Source organism: Elephas maximus, chromosome 4 (genome assembly GCF_024166365.1).
Source record: "Elephas maximus indicus isolate mEleMax1 chromosome 4, mEleMax1 primary haplotype, whole genome shotgun sequence".
Lineage (NCBI taxonomy): Eukaryota > Metazoa > Chordata > Mammalia > Proboscidea > Elephantidae > Elephas > Elephas maximus.
The window spans coordinates 43555837-43576726 of record NC_064822.1 but is presented as its reverse complement, the minus strand read 5'-3'; the positions used below and the strand labels follow the sequence as shown (position 1 = coordinate 43576726).

General features: G+C 38.0%; 1 protein-coding gene across 2 annotated transcripts in view; it reads left to right on the top strand.

The window, feature by feature from the left end:
* The window catches only part of PRPF18 (pre-mRNA processing factor 18), a 54725-nt gene extending 37674 nt beyond the window's left edge, over positions 1-17051 (top strand). Inside the window, exon 9 of one of the 2 annotated variants that reach the window (XM_049881964.1) lies at positions 16472-17051. In XM_049881964.1, the coding sequence (XP_049737921.1) occupies positions 16472-16552 (81 nt within the window). In that variant the 3' untranslated portion in view covers positions 16553-17051. The remainder of the gene's footprint in view (positions 1-16471) is intronic. The other variant, XM_049881963.1, reaches the window with a different exon arrangement.
* The last annotated feature ends 3839 nt before the right edge of the window (positions 17052-20890 follow it).

The window sequence follows — 20890 nt, the reverse complement described above, 5'->3', positions numbered from 1 at the left end:
AGCATTCTGTGGAATTCCCAAAATACAAATTTTGAGAGCAGAGAAACAATTACAGCAAATGGGACATAGCATGATAGGATAAAAGTTCACTGTTTACAAGTACTTATATTTAAGATACTTTAACTCAACGAAATAAAAACCTTTACATTTGATATATGATATGAGACAGGCTTAAGTGTTGTACTTTAATTACCGTAGCACAGAAATAAAACTATTGCAGCTTTTTTTCTTTCTTTTTTTTAGAAGATGTATATATTAGCAAGCAAAACTTGAGCTAAGAGAGATTTGGGAGTTCAGTAATGAGTGACAGATGTAGAGTATTTTGCAGTAAATCCCGTTCTGTTACTTTCTAGGTAGATATAACATGTACTAAGCTAAAAAGGTGTGGATGTTGAAAGTTTGTCTTCAATGAATATAATAATTTTTAAGTAGCATGTATCAGCATCTCCTTAGTTAAGTGAATAGGTCTAAAGTGTTTATAGTTTATTTTCTTAGAGTTGTACATGCCTCACATAAACTTGTTTGTACTCTTGTTGATTAGACTTTTCTTCTTAGTGGGAAAAAAATTAGCTAAAATCTAGGTTTTGCCAGGTGATCATAAATCCCAGATTGTGTCCTTGTACTGACTTCTGCTGAATATTAACTCTAAAGCAAGCTTGAAGATGAGACTCTGGAAGTTTACTTAAAATTTAAAGTTCACTTAAAGTCCATAAAGTGCTTCCAGAATTTTTTGCCAGAGAACAATCATTACCATATTCATGAATTGTCTTTTGTTTATATTTCAATGTCAAGTGCTGAATGTGAGTTTGTGTGTCATGCTTTATGCCTTAATCACAGACATTAGTGTTTTAAAATATGATTTCCACCTGAGTCTTTAATGTCAACAGTAGAATTTATAGAGTGTAAATATACTGGTGGCAATTCAAGCCCATTTTTATTTCTTAATAAGCATCAATGACTGTATTAAAGGCATATAACTTTTAGTTGGAAAAAAAGAGTTGTTTGGCTTTAACAGTAGAAAACTAAGTTTTCAGTGATTAAATTTGCTAATTGTGTTCCACTATGCCATGGCCAAAGCTACATGTGTATAAAAGTAGATATAATTAGATAAATTGTCTAAAGACAGCATTTCTTTTTGTAAACAATGGTATAATTTCCACCACCCCGTAGGATGATTATTTTTTTTAGGTTCCATTTTTATTGTATTTATTTATTTAATTGTATTTTAGATGAAGATTTACAGAGCAAATTAATTTCTCATTAAACAATTAATACACATATTGTTTTGTGACACTGGTTGCCACCCCCAAGACATGTCAACACTCTCTTTTCTCGACCTTGGGTTCCCTGTTACCAGCTTTCCTGTCCCCTCCTGCCTTCTCATCCTTGCCCCTGGGCTGGTGTGCCCAATTTAGTCTCTTTTTGTTTTATGGGCCTAATCTTTGGCTGAAGGGTAAAACCTCAGGAATGACTTCAGTACTGAGTTAAAAGGGAGTCCAGGGGCCATACTCTCAAGGTGTCTCCAGTCTCTGTTAGACCAGTAAGTCTGGTCTTTTTTTACTGTGTGTTAGAATTTTGTTCGACATTTTTCTCCAGCTCTGTTGGGAGCCTCTATTGTGATCCCTGTCAGAGCACTCAGTGGTGGTAGCCAGGCACCGTCTAGTTGTGCTAGACGTAGCCAGGTGGAGGCTCTGGTAGTTGTGGTCCATTAGTCCTTTGAACTAATCTTTCCCTTGTGTCTTTGGTTTTCTTCATTCTCTCTTGCTCCAGATGAGGTGAGTCCAGTGGAGTATTTTAGATGGCCGCTCACAAGCTTTTAAGACTCGAGCACTGCTTACCAAAGTAGAATGTAGAACGTTTTCTTTATAAACTATGTTATACCAATTGAGCTAGATGTTCCCTGAGACCATGGTCCCCAGCCCTCAGCCCAGTAATTCAGTCGTTCAGTGAGTTTGGGTGTGTCTTTGGAGCTTCCATGACCTTGCCTTGGTCAAGTTTTGCTGGCTTTCCCAGTATCTTACCCTTCACCAGAGTTACCACATATCTGTTGTCTGTTCAGTTTTTTCACTCCCACCCCTCCCCTCCCTCATAACCATCAAAGATTGTTTCTTTTTGTGTGTAAATGTTTTCATGAGTTTTTACAATAGTGGTCTCATACAATATTTTTCCTTTTGTGATTGACTTATTTCACTCAGCGTGATGCCCTCCAGATTCATCCGTGTTGTGAGATGTTTTGCAGATTCATCATTGTTCTTTATTGTTGCTGAGTATTCCATTGTGCGTCTGTACCATAGTTTATCCATTCATCTGTCGATGGGCACTTAGGTTATTTCCAAGTTTTTACTTTTGTGAATAATGCTGCAGTGAACATTTGTCTATTTGTTTGATGGCTCTTATTTCTCTAAGATGTATTCCTAGGAGTGGGATTGCTGGACCATATGGTATTTCTATTTCTAGCTTTTTAAGGAAGTGCCACATGGTTTTCCAAAATGGTTGTACCATTTTGCATTCCCACCAGCGTGCATAAAAGTTCTGATCTCCCCGCAGCATCTCCAACATTTGTTATTTTCTGTGTTTTTGATTAGTGCCGGTAATGTCGGGGTGAGTTGGTATCTTATTGTGGCTTTAATTTGTATTTTTCTAATGGCTAGTGATCATGAGCATTTCTTCATGTGTCTGTTTGCCACCTCGGTGTCTTCTTTGGTGAGGTGTCTGTTCATATCCTTTACCCATTTCTTTAATTTGACTATATGTCTTTTTGTTGTAGAGGTGTTGGATTTTCCTGTAGATTTTAGAAATTAGACCTTTGTCAGATTTGTCGTAGCCGAAATTTTTTTTCCCAGTGTGTATGTTCTCTTTTTACTCTTTTGGTGAGGTCTTTTGATGAGCCTAAGTGTTTAATTTTTAGAAGATCTGAGTTATCTGGCTCATCTTCTTGTGTTTGTATATTGTTGGTTATGGTTTGTATCCTGTTTATGCTATGTATTAGGGCCTCTAGCTTTGACCCTATTTTTTCTTTTATGATCTTTATAGTTTTTGGTTTTATATTTAGGTCTTTGATCCATTTTGAATTAGTTTTTGCGTATGGTATGTGGTATGGGTCCTGTTTCATTTTTTTGCAGATGGACATCAGTTTTGCCAGCATCATTTGTTAAAAAGACTGTCTCTTCCCCATTTGTTGGACTTTGGGACTTTGTTGAAGATCAGGAGATCATGGGTGAATGTATTTACATCTGAGTTCTTAATTCTGTTCCATTGGTCAATGTATCTGTTGTTGTACCAGTACCAGGCTGTTTTGACTTCCGTAGCTGTATAGTAGATTCTGAGGTCATGTAGTGTGAGTCCCTCTACGTTATTTTTCTTCTTCAGTAGCACTTTACTTATCTAGGGCTAGAATGATTTAAAAAAAAAAAAAAATACTAGTATTCATTTCTGGTGTATTTTGGAAGGTATGTAATCTGTCCTCCTTTGTTTTTCCTTCTTTTAACTGTTTCTCCCTGTTTTTAAAAATTTTCCTTTTCTTCCAAGGTGATTAGGGAAATTGGCAAACTGTATCTGAACTTTAGGAAGGTGTTTAACCTGGATCCAATGATATCCTTATGTTCAGATGTAGACAAGATAATGCAGTCAGGTGGATTGATAGCTTATTGAGTAATTGAAAGCCATGGAGCACTGAATAATGGATCCATGGTTATTTGGATAGATGCTAAAGACATGTCATAGGGTTCTTACAGACCTCCTTACTGTCCTGTACAACACTTTGATAACTGATTTGGATGACTATGCAGAGAGATATATTTATCTGATTGCAGGCAAGGAATAAGGTGTGTATTAAGGTGGAAAAGAAATTGGCATTCCAGAAGTTCTTGACAGACTGGAGAGAAGGGCAGATTTTAAAAATATAATATTTAGCAAGGATGACCATAAGAAATTTGGACCCATAACCCAATTTCTTAAGTATAGAATTTGAGCTATATGTATATGTATCTATATGTATATATGTGTGTGTCTGTGTGTGTGTGTGTATATATATATATAAATAGGGAATCTAGTAGACTGTAAGTATGATAAAATCAGTAGTATGATATGGCCACCAGAAAGGGGTGATAATAGCTTATGCCTGCAATCTGATAAATATTCCCTCGATTTTTGACATCATAATTTGGTGTAAGTTCCACAGGGCAGGAACATAGTTCACTGTTACACCTCCTAGTCTCAAACAGTACCTGACTCATGATGGGTGCTCAGTAAATATTTCTGATCGAATGAATCCTCAATAGAACAAGAGAGCTGATGGTCTTACTCTTTTTTTTTTTTTTGGTCCTTGAGAAAGACTCTTGATGGGAATCTGGGTAAGAGAGCTATAAATAATAGAAGAGCTTTCTGGTGGGTTAACTTATCCTATACAGTAGAGGACCAGTTGAGGCATAGGAAGACAGGCTTCTGGTCAGTATAAGGAAAAAAGCTTTTTTTTTTTAAAACAAGTTCGTATTTTTAAGTAATTATAGACTCACCAGAAGTTGCAAAAATAGTACGAAAAAGTTTTTAATAGGCAGACTTGTCCAAAGCTGGAAGTAGGGCTTCCTTGAAAGATATGGGGGAGATTCCTACCACTTGATGTTTTCAAGCATTAAGTTAACTCTGCCCTTTTTGGCTCTTCTAGCCCTTAGATTTCTGTGGTTATTCTCTGCCATTTCTCTAGAATCCACCACTTAAATCCAAAGTCGCAAACTTGGATGCCTACAACAGGCAACAAGTGAGCTGACGGGTCCTCTGTCTTTTGCTCTGCTTTTTATATAGGCACAGATTGAAGCAGTATTTCATTTTCCTCTCAATTCTGCCATAAGCAAAACAAACAATGGTGTAAACACAGTATTAAATGTCAGCTGATGCTTAACCTCAGTGTTGTTGGAGTCACTGGGGAGTGGCAGGGACTATGTCACACTGGAGAGTGCGTGCTCATTTAAAGGGAGAAAGCTGCTGCTCATCTCTAGCTCATTGTTACCTAGCAGGAATATGGCTCCAGCGTTGCTGGATCTTTCTTCTATCCTTCTTCCCTTCCTCCTCTCAAAATCTTGATTGTTTTAAAAAGTGTCTTTTTTTCCTCTAAGTATTTTAAAAATATTGACACCAAATTTTTAAAAACTTAATATCGTACAAGGCTAAACAAAATACCAATTTGTAATCTGTGTCTTCAAGTACACCCATGGTGCAGCTCGAGGCCGAGCATGCTGTTCCCATGTTAGAATTCTATGAAATTCTTGATTAGAATTAATGGTGGAGTAATTTTCTAAGCTATCTTATGAATCTTCCTCTTTTATTGTTACTTTGTTATTTAGGTGAGGTTGATTTGAATTATCCTAGAGAAGGGACAATTTAAATATGTATTATTTAAGGTTTAAATCAGAGATTGGCAAACTTCTTAAAGAGCCAGACAGTAAGTATTTTGGGCTTTGCAGTTCATGCGCTCTTTTTCGAAACTGCTTAACTTTTCTGTTGTAGCGCCAAAGGAGCCATCAACACTGATCCAGTAAAACTCTATTTGTAAAAGAGGCAGGTGGCCTGTGGGCCGTAGCTTACGACCTCTCACCCCTGGTAAATGTATAATCTCAGTCCTTTTCTGTTTTAACATATTTGCTGAAGATGTAATTGTGATAGTCATTTAATAGAATATTTCAAGTTGAGATCTAATATATGTAGTGTGTGAAGTATACAAATCTTTACTGTATGGCTCAAATATTCTTCATATACATGCGTACATATCTAAGTACAGGACAAAATATAGCACATTTCTAACGGCATCCCAGAAGGCTCATCCATGCACTTTCCCAGCCTAAATCTCCCTCCTTCCATCATAGGTGACCATTATCCTCACTTCCGTTGTCTTGATTAGTTTTGCCTGTTTCTTGGACATCTACATGTGTGTGGAATGATTTTTTTTTAATTTATTTATAGATACTAGAGAAGGTGTTTTATGAAATAACGGTAGAAAACAATTCAAAGGGGTATTTTACTATAACGGAATGTTTTGATCTTTTGGTTATATATAAACCTCTGTGGGATTTAAACTGTGAAAGTTGTTTGTAGTGTTTTCTTTCTCATAAAAATTAAGTGCACCAAGGGGATTGTTTTCTCACCATGCGGATCAAAGAAAAGTTGTATAGCTTATTAGCTAACATTATTAGAAGAGTTGAATAGCTTATTAGCTAAGCTAGGATTAGGTTTAAATTGGTGGTAGTTAGTAACTTCAAGGACTTTATTCATTCTGCCAAATACAGCTGTACCTTTGGCCCAGATTTTGGTAAAGCTTTTTTACACAGATTGTAGGAAGTTCCTGATTATTTATTATTTTTAGAAGCTTCATAATTCAGCCATTTCAAGACACCTCTTGAAGAGATTTCACATTCTGAGCATTCTTTGTGTGTTAGTAAAGAGAAGAAGGAAGGTAAATAAGAAGGATAAAGTGAAATTCACATCAGACGGCTATTTGCCCCTCCAGGTGCACGCTCCACTCTTCCTCACCTTGCTCTGTGCCCTGAAATCTGACTTTTGTGAATAGCATTCACAGCCCCCTTGTCCTCTGGCTTCCAGTTGGGCAGGCAGTGAGAAGGATTTTGTGGGTGCGAGAAGAACAGTTTTGGGGTATGTGTTTCCCTGGCTTTCTCCCTACAGGGGAGTCACTGTGGATTGACCACATCCCTCTAACAAGGCCACAGATTCTTTCAGGTTTCTCCATACAAAAACCCTATCCTCACTTGGCCCTTCAGAACTCAGGCTGGTCACAGCGTCCCAGTACTGCCAGCTCTGGGGTTCTGTACTATCTCTTGTTGGTCCTAAGTCTTGCCTACTCTTTTGTAAAGTTCTTGGAACTACTGCCATCAAATTACCTAAACTGACTGTGTCCTTTGTTTCCTGCTGGTAGCCTGCTTGATGTATAGAGATGAATTGATCCGTGTACTGTGCTACAATACAGATTTCTTTGAAGGGTTCTAAAATTGAGGTATAGTATTCATTTCAAATAATTTTCTTGAGCCTTCACACTTACAAAAAGCAATTACTATCTTCTTTGGCAAATTATTTTCAGTAACCTTAAATTTGTAAATATCCTAGTAAAGACTTCATTTAAGAATTTTGTCAGTTATTTCAATCCATATTTCAGGTCTTGGCATATTTCATCTATACTAGTGTTTTCCAAACTTACTTGTCTGTGGAACAATTTGTAAATATATATTCATTTATTGCAAAAAATTATGTAACAGAAGCATCCATAACTGCAGTAACTGATCACATCTTGAGCCGTATGTTGAATGCACAGTGTTTTGGTTAGTTGGTGAACATTCCTATGCATCTCTGTTCAAAGTACATGTCATGCATTTTTGTGTCGAGTGACTTCATGCAACATCCTGGCATTCTTGACTGTCATAAACCATTTCTTAAAGATAAGTTATTGTATAGTAACAACTGTCTATCCGTTTAATATTTTTCCATCGTGTTAAGACAAATTTTTAGAGAAAACTATTTCTGGCATTTAATTTATCTTTCACACGTGTCACTGTTTAATGTAATGGAACACTAGTGTTTCATGGAAATACATTTTGGGGAATGCTGATCTAAACTCTGTCACGTGCTTTTTTAACTGGCAGCTTAGTAGATAGGAAGTATACAGTTTACTTTTGGGTATTAAATCTTATATTTCTCAACCGCATGCTTGGAAAAAAGTCAGATTACCCTCCACTGTGAAAACCTGGTAGTCAAATACATAAAATCTTCCCTCTAAATTAATCACTTAGCATAAATTATTACCTAATTTAGCTAAGAAGACGAGTGCTCTTTTCAAGATTGAATTATTGTTTGTATTTGTAATTTGCTCTTACTCTGTGAAATAATGAACCTTTGAACAAGAAATACATTCTCTTACGGAAAACAAACGTATAGACAAGTAAAAAATGAGAGCAGCTCTGTTTCTTACCATAAATTATGCAAGTACATTGAGTTAGTTGCAAGCTAATGGTTTTCGTTAATTTTCCAGTAAATTCTCCAAAATCAAGACCAAACCCAGTGCCATTGAGTTGATTCTCAATAGAACCGTCCCATAGAGTTTCTGAGGCTGTAAATTATATCTTTACAGAAGCAGACTGCCACATCTTTCTCCCACGGAATTACTGGTGGGTTCAAACTGCTGACCTTTCAGTTCACAGCCAAGCTCTTTAACCACTGCACCACCAGGGATCCTGAAATCCTGCAGATACTGGCATTTTTATACATTTAGTATTTGTGATGGGGCCTTTCATTAGCAGCAGTGTGGAATTGCCTTTATCTGTCATTACCCCCAAGTGCTAGACCCAGATCAGTTATTTAAAAGTCTAGAATGAATTTTTAGGTGAATTCAATTTTAATGGTGTGCTTGTGTGAAATGAATTTCTGCAGACAATATTTTAATTAAAATTTATATTTGAAGGATTGGCCCTTTTTTATGAATATTAGTTGAAATTGTAGAAATTAACTTTTAAGAATTAAGTACACATTTTTTGAACATCACATTTCTGGTCAAATGAGTAGTCCGGGGTTAAGATTAATCTTTAAGTATATCATGTAATTCATTCCTTTATTAGAACTTTAGCAGTTCATGGATGGACTTTTAAATAGCTTTGTGGAAATTGTCACTCAGTTTAGCCCTTACTTTTCATATTCTTAGGATGTGCCACTAAATAGGCCTATGCTTTTATCTTTAAGACTTTATCGTACAGTTGTAGACTGGTGACAAAAATAATTGATTTAATAGAATTTCTTCTTGGTACTTCAGTAAAAAGATTACTTTAAAACAAAAATTATCTTCCCGAAGTTCTGTTAACTAATGATAGTTTATAAAAGAAAAGGCAAATGTAGCTAAACAGTTGTGATTGTAGCTTAGTTTGGTTCAAAAGTTTTTGTTTTCTACAATAGTAAAAAATTATTATTTTTTAAGTGAATGCAGGTTGATTATTTTAATGGTCCATTGATTTATCTGGATATAAACAACTCTCGTTATCAAGAATATGTATCTTAAATCACATACTGTGACACACCAAACTAATCTGTATTTTATGTTTTTATATTTTATCTAGAATATTCTGTGATGCTTTCAATTAGACTTTTAAATAAAGAAAATTTTCATACTGATTTTTAAAAGTTTATATAGTTAAATATTGTGTGGGGAGGAAGTTTCTAAGGAGCCATTTGATTTCCCCTGGAGAGTCTGGGAAGGCTTAGGGATTGGGGGCTATTAAAAACCAAAAACCAAACCCATTCCCGTCAAGTCGATTTCAACTCATAGCAACTCTATAGGACAGAGGAGAACTGCCCCTTGCAGTTTCCAAGGAGCACCTTGTGAATTCAAACTGCCAGCCTTTTGATTAGCAGCCATAGCTCTTAACCACTTAGCCCCCGGGACTCCCTGGGGGCTCTTAGGTATTTCTAAAAGGCCAGACCCCAGGATAGGGCTGAAAATAGGGGGAGTGGTTGAGATTAGGAGAAGTAATCCAGAGGCTCCTTCTACACTGCACAAATGGGCCCCCTACCCTTATCCCACTGCAGCGAAAACAGGTTTACAATCTGAGGGATATGTACTGCTCAGGAAAGGGTAAAGTGCTATACTGAAAACAGGAGAACTAAGTGAAAGTCTACTATGTATTGAAAAATGAGACCTCTAGTTCCTTTTCTCTACTGGATTCCTACATTGCTGGCAGCAAGCTTTTACCCCCACAAGCAGGAAACTAATTCGTTTCCATTTAGCTCTTTAGTACTTCACTCATATATATGAATGTTCACGTAAAGATCATCAGACATATAGAGAAAATCTCTAATGTGAAAGAGACCAAAGCAATCATATATATGTGTGTGTGTATATGTATGTACACACATAATATAAATAATATATAACACACACACACACATATATATATATATATATAAAGGAGGATTTAGAGAAATAGTCATAGTACAAGGAACAGAAAAATGAGGCTCCAGTAACTATAATTGATGTTCTTAGGTAAGGTTATAACCAAGAAACAAGAACAGTATGCTACAAAAAGAAGTGAGAGAATGAAAATGAGTTCTTAGAAATTAAGCATTATAGCAGGAAAAAAAAAAAATTAAAGGGTTGGAAGGTAAAGTAGAGGAAATGTCAAAAAAAAAAAAGGAAATATGAGAAATTGAGGGGATCAATCTGTGAACTATTCAAATTCCAGAAGGAGAGAATGGAGAAATTGAGAGTCAGAAATAAAGGAGTAATGCAGGAAAACTTGTCACAGCTGAAGGACATAAATTTCTAGAGCGAAGAGTTCACTTAGTACATAACAAAATCAGTAGGAAAGGCATCACATCAAGGCATAATATAATGAAATGTTGGAATGCCAAGGATAAAGGAAGATTTAAATGCTTCCAGAGAAAAGAAACTGGCCACTCACAAAGGCTCAGGAATTAAAATGCCATCATACTTCTCATTAACAGCACTGAAAGTTAGAAGACAGTGGAGTAATCTCTTTGCTATATTGAGGGAAATTAATTTCCAACTCAAAATTCTATTACCATCTGAATATAGGCTAAAGACATTTTCAGACAGAAGTCTCAAAAATGTGTCTTTAGGCTATATTCACACTTGATTGAGTCTTTGCTTACGGGGACTGAGTTTCTGTTAGTGGCAATAGAATAATTGGGAAAAGCACAGTGGTCATGGTTGCACAACATGATGAGCGGAATCAGTGTCACTGAATTGTACATGGAAAAATTGAATTGACAATTTTTTTTAAGTTTATTTTTTAAATTATTTTTATTGTACTTTAGATGAAGGCTTACAGAACAAACTAGTTTCTCATTAAACAGTTAGTACACATATTGTTTTATGACATTGGTTAATGACCCCATGACATGTCAGCGCTCTCCCCTTCTCAACCTTAGGTTCCCTATTACCAGCTTTCCTGTCCCCTCCTGCCTTCTAGTCCTTGCCCCAGGGCTAGTGTGCCCCTTTAGTTTCATTTTGTTTTATGGGCCTGTCCAAACTTTGGCTGAAGGGTTAACCTCAGGAGTGACTTCATTACTGAGCTGATAGTGTATCCAAGGGCCATACTCTAAGAGTTTCTCCAGCCTCTGTCAGGCCAGCAAGTTTGGTCTTTCTTTTTTTTTATTTTTATTTTTATTGTGCTTTAAGTGAAAGTTTACAAATCAAGTCGGACTCTCATACAAAAATTTATAAACACTTTGCTATATACTCCTAATTGTTCTCCCCGTAATGAGACAGCACACTCCTTCCCTCCTCTGTTTCTTTTCGTGTCCGTTTGGCCAGCTTCTGACCCTCTCTACCCTCTCATCTCCCCTTCAGACAGGAGATACCAACGTAGTCTCATGTGTCTACTTGATCCAAGAAGCTCATTCTTCACCAGTATCGTTGTCTATCCCATAGTCTAGTCCAATCCCTGTTTGAAGAGTTAGCTTTAGGAACGGTTCCTGTCTTGGGCTAACAGAAGGTCCATGACCTCCAGGGCCATTCTAGTCTCAGTCAGACCATTAAGCCTGGTCTTTTTATGAGAACTTGGGGTCTGCATCCCACTTCTCTTCTGCTCCCTCAGGGATTCTCTGTTACGTTCCTGTCAGGGCAGTCATCAGTTGTAACCAGGCACCATCTAGTCCTTCTGGTCTCAGGCTGTTGTAGTCTCTGGTTTATGTGGCCCTTCCTGTCTCTTGGGCTCATGATTACCCTGTGTCTTTGGTGTTCTTCATTCTCCCTTGTTCCAGATGGGTTGAGACCAATCGATGCATCTTAGATGGCTGCTTGCTGGCGTTTAAGACCCCAGACACCACTCACCAAAGTGGGATGCAGAATGTTTTCTTAATAGATTTTATTATGCCATGAATTGGCAAATGTTTTGTTCTGTATTTTTTAACACAGTTTTTTAAAAGGCTCTCTCTATATATGGAAACCCTGGTGGCGTAGTGGTTAAGTGCTATGGCTGCTAACTGAGAGGTTGGCAGTTCAAATCCGCCAGGTGCTCCTTGGAAACTGTGCGGCATTCTACTCTGTCCTATAGGGTCGCTATGAGTAATGGATTTAATGGGTTATATATGTATCAGTGAGGACAAAGATTTTTTTTCTATTTCGTTCTTTCTTTATCTCTAGTGCCTAGAACAGTGCTTGGAACATAATAGGTGCTGAATAAAGATTTGCTGCACACACGTACGGTTTTTATAAAGATAGAAAATTAAAAAAAACTGGAACCCATTTTTAAGCTGTTTCCCATAAACTGAGCTAAGCAACTCATTGTCTTACTGGCTTAAGCATCCACAAACAATTTGAAACTGAAGTCCTGAGGGGTCTAATCCAAAAGACTTGTTTCCATTTGGAAAATAACCATATGCAGTCCTTAGATTATGTGCCTTTAAAAATATGTGCTGTGTACTATCAATCTTTATTGCAAAAATTTTTTGTAATGTCCTGTGATAACTATTTATGACTTAAATTGTTGAGTTTCACAAGCTTTTGGAAAATAGATGTCAGTTGGGAATACTAGTAAATATTTTTAAATCAGAGAAAGTAAATCAGCTGTCTTCTATAAGGAGCAAACACCTAAGATTTCTATTCTTATAACATAGGGAAAATTACCTCCAGCAGTCTTAACATCAGTTTGTCTTTTATTTGCTCATCAGAATTCTTGCCATGTTTTGCTGCTATTTATATTTCATCGGGGTGCTGTCTTTCCTAGGTTTGTCTTTCTTCTCACCTATTTCTTCAGGAAACTTAAGATGCCGAATCAGTCATGTCAGGTATATTTCCATGGCTGTCAATCACAATTCTGCATACAGATGAGTAGAATTTCACAGCAGGAGAAGCTGGACTATGAGAAGAGAATGATGTTTATCCTAAAGCAAATACCTGATTAGCACAGGGAACAAAAAAATAGGGAGCAAAGCTATTTGCTTGATCTTTTTTTGCACTGCCTGCAGTGAGGAAAGCCTTTCTTCTTGGAAATCAGATGAAAGATAGCCCCCCTCTACACTCCTAGTCCTTAAGTAGTATAATGTGGACAATCTTTGAATCTGCAAAGGACTTTAAGTAAAATATTTGCAAACCATTGTTTCTCTGATAATGAATCTGTTCGATTATAGTTAAATTCAACCACTCATCTGTCATTTTGTCATACTGTGGTGGCTTGTATGCTACTATGATGCTGAAAGCTTTATACTGGTATTTCAAATACCACGGGGTCACCCATGGTGGACGGCTTTCAGTGGAGCTTCCAGACTAAGACAGACTAGGAAGAAAGGTCTAGTGATTTGTCTCCAAAAACTAGCCAATGAAAACCTTATGAATTACAGCAGAATATTGTCTTGATGTAGTACTGAAAGATGAGTGCCCTAGGTTGGAAGGCATTCAAAATATACAGTGGTAACAACAATGGACCTGAGTATATGAATAATGATGAAGATGGTGCAGACTGGGCAACGTTTTATTCTGTTCTACATAGGGCCACCATGAGTCAGAGCTGATTCCATGGCAACTAACAACAATAATACAGATTTCAGCAAGATATTTGATAAAGCCTCTTATTGTACACAGGAAATTTGTAGGCTGGTAGAGGAAACCATTACTAGGATTCATTGCTGGTTGGAAAACTCTTCCCAAAATTGTTTAGGAGAGAAATCTGTAGTAGCATGTGCAGGTTTCAGCTCTTGTCCCCTGCCTATTTGCAAATGATATTAGCAATTGTTAACAATTAGGATGACGACAATTCACAGAACTCAGAAAAGCACTATACTTATGATTACAGTTTTATTATAGAAAAAATACAGAAGGAGAGATGCATAGTGAGAGGCCTGGGAGGGTCCCAAACACAGTGCTTCCGTGTCCCTAGAAACACGTTAACCTCCTGCACTGATGTCTGTCACCAACCAGGAAGCTCACTGGAGATCTGAGTGTCTAGAATTTTTATTGTTGTTAGGTGCTATTGACTTGCTTCTGACTCATAGCCACCCTGTGTACAACAGAACAAAAGACTGCCTAATCTTGTGCCATCCTCACAATCTTTGCTATGTTTGAGCCCAGTGTTGCAGCCACTATGTTAATCCATCCAGGGTCTTTTTCACGGACCCTCTCCTTTACCAAGCATGATGTCCTTCTCCGGAGACTGATCCCTTCTAATAACGTGTTCAAAGTAAGTGAGATGACGTCTTGCCATCCTCCCTCCTAAGGAGGATTCTGGCTGTACTTCCAAGACAGATTTATTCGTTCTTTTGGCAGTCCATAGGATATTCAGTATTCTTCGCCAACACCGTAATTCAAAGACATCAGTTCTTTGTCTTCCTTATGCATTGTCCAGCTTTTGCATACATATGAGGTGACTGAAAATATCATGGCTTGGGTCAGGCCCACCTTGCTTCTCAAAATAACATCTTTGATTTTTAACACTTTGATGAGGTCTTTTGCAGTAGATTTGCCCAGTGCAGTACATGGTTTGATTTCTTGACTGCTGCTTCCATGGCTATTGATTGTGAAGCCAAGTAAAATGAAATCCTTGACAACTTCAGTCGTTTCTCCGTTTATCATGATGTTACTTGTTGGTCCAGTTGTGAGTATTTTTGTTTCTTTATGTTGAGGTATAATCCGTAGTGATGGCCGTAGCCTTTGATCTTCATCAGTAAGTGCTTCAAGTCCTCTTCACTTTCAGCAAGGAACAGTGGGTCATCCGCATATCACAGGTTGTTAATGAGTCTTCCTCCAATCCTGATGCCACATTCTTCTTCATATAGTCCAACTTCTCAAATTATTTGCTCAGTTTTTTGCAGAATGAATAAGTATAGTGAAAGAATGCAACCCTGACACGCACCTTTCCTGATTTTAAACCATTCAGTATCCCTTTACTCTTCGAATGATGGCCTTTTGGTCTATGTACAGGTTCCTCATGAGTACAATTAAGTGTTCTGAAATTCTCATTCTTTGCAATGTTATCTGTAAGTTGTTATGATCCACACTGTCAAATGCCTTTGCATGGTCAGTAAAATACAGGTAAACATCTCTCTGGTATTCTCTGCTTTGAGCCAGGATCCATCTGATGTCAGCAGTGATAATGCACTTTCCATGTCCTCTTCTGAATTCGGCTTGAATTTCTGGCAGCTCCCTGTCGATGTACTGCTGCAACCATTTTTGAATGATCTTCAGCAAAATTTTACTTGCATGTGATATGAATGATAGTGTTCAATATTTTCCACATTCTGTTAGATCGCCTTTCTTTGGAATGGGCATGTATATGGAACTCTTCCAGTCAGTTGGCCAGGTAGCTGCCTTCCACATTTCTTGGCATAGATGAGTGAACCTCTCCAGCGCGGCATCCGTTTGTTGAAACATCTCAATTGGTATTCCGTCAATTCCTGGAACCTTGTTTTTTGTCAGTGCAGTACAGCTTGGACTTCTTCCTTCAGTACCATCGGTTCCTGATCATATGCCACCTCCTGAAATGGCTGAACATCGACCAGTTCTGTTTGGTACAGTGACTCTGTATTCCTTCCATCTTTGATGCTTCCTGTGTTGTTCAATATTTTGTCGATAGAATTCTTCAGTATTGCAACTTGAGGCTTGAATTTTTTCTTCAGTTCTTTCAGTTTGAGAAAGGCGTAGTGTATTCTTCCCTTTTGGTTTTCTAACTCCAGATCTTTGAACATGTCATCATAATACTTAGTCTTCTTGAGCTGCCATTTGAAATCTTCTGTTCACCTCTTTTACGTCATCACTTCCTCCATTTGCTTTAGCACTCTACGTTTAAAAGCAATTTTCAGAGTCTCTCCTGATATCCATTTTGGTCTTTTCTTTCTTTTGTGTCTTTTTAATGACCTCTCGATTTCTTCATGTATGATGTCCTTAGTGTTATCCCACAACCTGTCTGGTCTTCAGTCATTAGTGTTAAATATGTCTATTTTTTATGTAATCTGTTTTTACTTAAGTTTCATTATATAGTCAAAAGTTTGAATCTTTGCCCACATGACTGAACCAACCCAATCTCCAGGTCCTCTCCCTGAAGATTGAGCTTATATCACATGGTGGGTATTTCTGGTGTGGCTGCCCCCACCATGAGTCATCATTAGCATAAACTGTCAGGTGTAGTCAGATTCCCACTGTGAATAACAAAGACACTCTAATCAGCTGGGAAATTCCTGGAACTGGAGACAAAGACCAAATTTTTGGGGGCAAAGTAATTCTTCATTCTACATATGGACATTTGGGTTTTCAGGTGGTTTTTGGTTTGTTTTTGCACCTGATATTATAAACAATACTGCTGTTACCAGTGTTTTATATGACCAGTCCTTTCTAAGTATACATCTGAGTAGAATTGTTTGGGACTACTACATTATAATGGGGACATGAACAAACTGGAATGAATCCAGAAGAAGACAGTTGAGAATAGTTCAACTGAATCATAATCAAATCTTATTTTCTTTATCGTCTTAGGGATTGAAGAGGTTAATGACCATTTGCCAGAAGCACTTCCCTACAGATCCATCAAAATGCGTGGAGTACAATGCACTATGACATCTGTGCAATGTGTGTAAAAAGCGATAAGACGCTTAAAGGAGCATGGTATAGACTTTGGGAATTACCAACAGGAATAAGGGAAGAAGAAAAATGGAGTTTCCGGTCTCTGATTTCTACCTGATGTAACCCTTGATCGGTGTTACGAACTCTGTTGGCTCTCATATTACATCTGACCTTAAACTTATTTTTTGTGTTTTCCTTTCATTTTAAGTACTCAAAAAATTAAGTTCTAGAGACAGTTTTCTACACATTTAAATTGTGTAAAACACCGAGGGAATTTATAAATGACTTTTTCCTGCTAGACCTTAAAGAGTGGTTAGATGGTTAAAAAGAAACATTTAAGGGTGGACTTCATTAATTTCTGTAAAATATGATAATTTGCACATTGTATTTTATGTCATATTTATAGAAAATATTTTTATAGTTTCAATAAAGGTAGAATCCTTTAATAAAACTTTATAGTCCTTAAATGTTGCTGAACTTTTGCTGTTTTGCAGTAGAAATTTGAATGTAAATGTTATTATATTAACTGAAGTATTATTTTTCTTATGTTTCAAGGCTTACTTTTATTTTCCAAGGAGTTTAAATTTTAATATTTGTCATCTCTCAGGAAAGTTAGAATTAACAGGAAACAGAAGCTTGAAAAATAAAGATGTTATACCAACGTAAGTTCCAAACAAGTATCCCTACTACATTAAGGTTCAAGGAGGGGAAATGGATCATGGAGTCAGCCAAGAATGAGAGAATTTTGATGATGGTGGTTCCTCTTCTAATAGGACTGCCTGGTAGTTTCATCCTCCTGAGACATGTGGCTGACTGCTGTTCCCAGCTAGTCTGCCAAACAGAAGAGAAAGGTGCCAGTACTGATGTCACTGCCTGAGACACTATATCCTGGTTCTGATTTCCCACACAGTGAGGGCTTGCTCTAAATCTTGAATGGTGTCATACCCAGATAACTGCCACGAATCACTGCATTTTAAAGTTGAGAGGACTCACTTAATAGAGTCATGTGGGTAAATAGAATGTTACCCAACCAGGTGGAGTCACAGTATTGGATAGGGGTAAGAGTGTCGGCCCTGAAGTTAGAACTTCCTAGCTTCAAATTGCATCTCTATACTTCCTAACTGTGTGATCTTCAGCAAGTAACAGTGTTCTAAGCCTCAGGTTCCTTGCCTGTAAAATGGTGGGTAGTAATAATACTACATACCTCATAGGACTCTTTTTATGTTTCAGTAAAATACAATTCTTGGCATACTGCCTGGCAAATAGTAAGTGCTCGGTAAATATTAGTTGTTGTTAGATGGTAGCCAAAGCACCTTTCAGGCGCTGTGGCTCGGGGCAGTTTGTACTCATATAATGATAACAGTAATAGTGGTAACGTTTATTAAACAGTTACTATGCCCAGGCTTTATGGCTGCTTCCACTTTCAGTCACTTCTGAGTTTAGAAGGGCAGCGGGTATGCTTGGGGCTAGAGGCAGCTGAGTGGGTGGATGTAGATTCGCAGTCACTTATTCTGGCCCACCTTGGGAAGGCTTGAAAACCAGTTTTGGCCACTTGTGGTTTATGGCTGTGCATATCTGATTGTTTCTGTTGGTTGCTGGCATGGTGGTGGCTGAGGCACCCTGTCCTGAAATGAATCAGGGTCCTCGCCTCCCCCCCCTTCTCTGGAAACCTTTTCTTAGGATTAAATTAATTAGAACTTCCAGAAACTTAATTTCACAAATGAGCAGCCTACTTACATAAGATATAAGAACAATCTAGCCTTTCATCATGTGGGCTTATTGCATAGGACTTGTTTATAAATACTCTTGAATGAGTACTCCCCAAATTACTTTTTCTTAAGCAAATCAGGCCACAGCGTGGTAGTTAGTTAATTTCATATTATCTTCTCTTTTGTATTCCACACAAAGAAGGAATTGTATCATGTGACACCGGTACCTTCTAACAGGCATTGATCAGCATGAGTGGATGGTTTGGAAAAAAAAAATTGTAACATTCCACAATGCTGTGAATGTTAACCATTTTGGCCTTGCTAGAGGGAAGTCTCACAGCAACCTACAGGACAGAGTAGAGCTGCCCCATAGAGTTTCCAAGGAGCACCTGGCGGATTCAAACTGCCGACCTTTTGGTTAGCAGCCATAGCACTTAACCACTACGCCACTAGGAGTCGAGGTCAACTCAACAGCACTGGGTTTGGTTTGGAAACCCTGGTGGCGTAGCGGTTAAGCGCTATGACTGCTAACCAAAGGGTTGGCAATTCGAATCTGCCAGGTGCTCCCTGGAAACTGTATGGGGCAGTTCTACTCTGTCCTGCGGGGTTGCTTTGAGTCGGAATCGACTCGATGGCACTGGATTTGGGTTTTTTTTTGTTGTTGTTGTTTAGAGGGAAGTAGGTTCAGAGATGTGGATTCTCTCAAGAGAAAAATTTTCCATTTCCCTGAAATTAAAGATCTTCGGATGACTTCAGATATCATGAGGATATATAGAAAAATGACCTCCCACATTCTCCAAATCATGAAAATTTTAGCCCAGCAGATGTGTATTTCTGTTTTTAGCTATTTCTAAAACAAAGACATGTCTTTAAATCAGTCACAATCCTGAAATAACTTTCTTCCCTCCTCTACTCCGTAGACTCCTATCCAAAAGAGTTGTGTCTTTCTGGATTCAAATTTAGTAAAACACTGGTTCTCTTTAGAAGTAAATATTGTACTCCCTAGGAGTGTTCTTGCCAATTGCAAACTCTGAGCAGTATCTTTTAGCATCATAGTACAGAGCCTGCGGCAATCTGGAAGTCGTGGTTATGATTTCAGTCTTTGGGGAAAATTAGAAAGTAAGGCTGAGGCCAAAGATAATTGACGCATAAGGAGTGCCAGAGGACAGTCCGGATCCTGTAGGTAGGAGGCGTAGGTCCTCAGAGACCAGAACTAGGAAGGCAGCTGTCACTAATAGCAGAACTTAGTGATTTGTTGTGGACTCTAACTCGGGGTGAGAATTTGGAGAGTAGGAAATATGATTGATGGCAGTGTAACATCATTTTAAGCTCTTCCTTCTGGTAATTTCCTGACCAACTCTAGCGCTTTAGATTGCCCTGGGATTTGATCTCAGTAAATAATTTAGAAATACAACTGCCCTTTTATTTGAAAGAAAGTGATAATTTATTGTGAAAAATAAATTGGGGAAGACTAAAAACTTATTTTAGAGTGTTTGGTAGATCTGAATTGGGGTATTCATATCACTGGCTCCTTTTCAGCCACGCGATATCCCCTTTAATGTTTCTTAAACTAGAAGGGTAGAACTAAGTGGTACTTGGATCCACCATCAACGCCCAGGAAAGCAGCAGTCAAGAAATCAAACGACACATACATTGGGCAAATCTGCTGCAAAAGATCTCTTTAAAGTGTAAAAAGCAAAGATGTCTCCTTGAGGACTACGGTGTGCCTGACCCAAGCCATGGTATTTTTAGTCACCTCATATGCATGTGAAAGCTGGACAACGAATAAGGAAAACTGAATAACAATGCATTTGAATTATGGTGTTGGCGAAGAATATTGAATATACTGTGAACTCCCATAAGAACAAACAAATCTGTCATGGAAGAAGTACTGCCAGAATGCTCCTTAGAAGCAAGGATGGCGAGACTATCTCATGTGCTTTGGATGTAGTCAGGAGGGACTAGTCCCTGGAGAAGGACATCATGCTTGTAAAGCAGAGGGTCAGCGAAAAAGAGGAAGACCCTTGACGAGATGCATTGACACGGTGGCTGCAACAATGGGCTCCAACATAGCAAAGATTGTGGGGATGGTGCAGGTATGGACAGTGTTTTGGTGTGTTGTGCATAGGGTTGTTATGAGTCAGAACCAACTTACCGACACCAAACAACAACAGAACTAAGTGGGGCAATTTGAATGAAAGGAGAGTACTAACTTGAGGTGTGGCTATTTCCTTTGAATATCTTGAAGAGTATAACGTAATGGATTGTGCTTCCTCCCTCACCCACCCTTCCCCTCAATCACCCTCCCCCCCAATATACTCCTGTGAAGCCCCTGAAAAAATAACTTTATCCCATAGAAATTTATGGTATGGTATCATATTGGGAGTCTTGAAAAGTACTTTCTCACGGCATATTTATGTAAGAGCTTCCATCTGTCCAGAGTGTGAGAGCCAGCTCCAGTCCCCAGAGGGTAGCTATGGGAACACTGTTATGGCAACTGTTTTTCATCACAGACTGCAGTTAGATTTGTTGAATTATAACCTCTTGCTAGTACTTTAATGGTTAATAGTAATCTTAAAATCTTTTGAAATGTAAAAATAAGTTTTAGTGGTGTGGGATAACT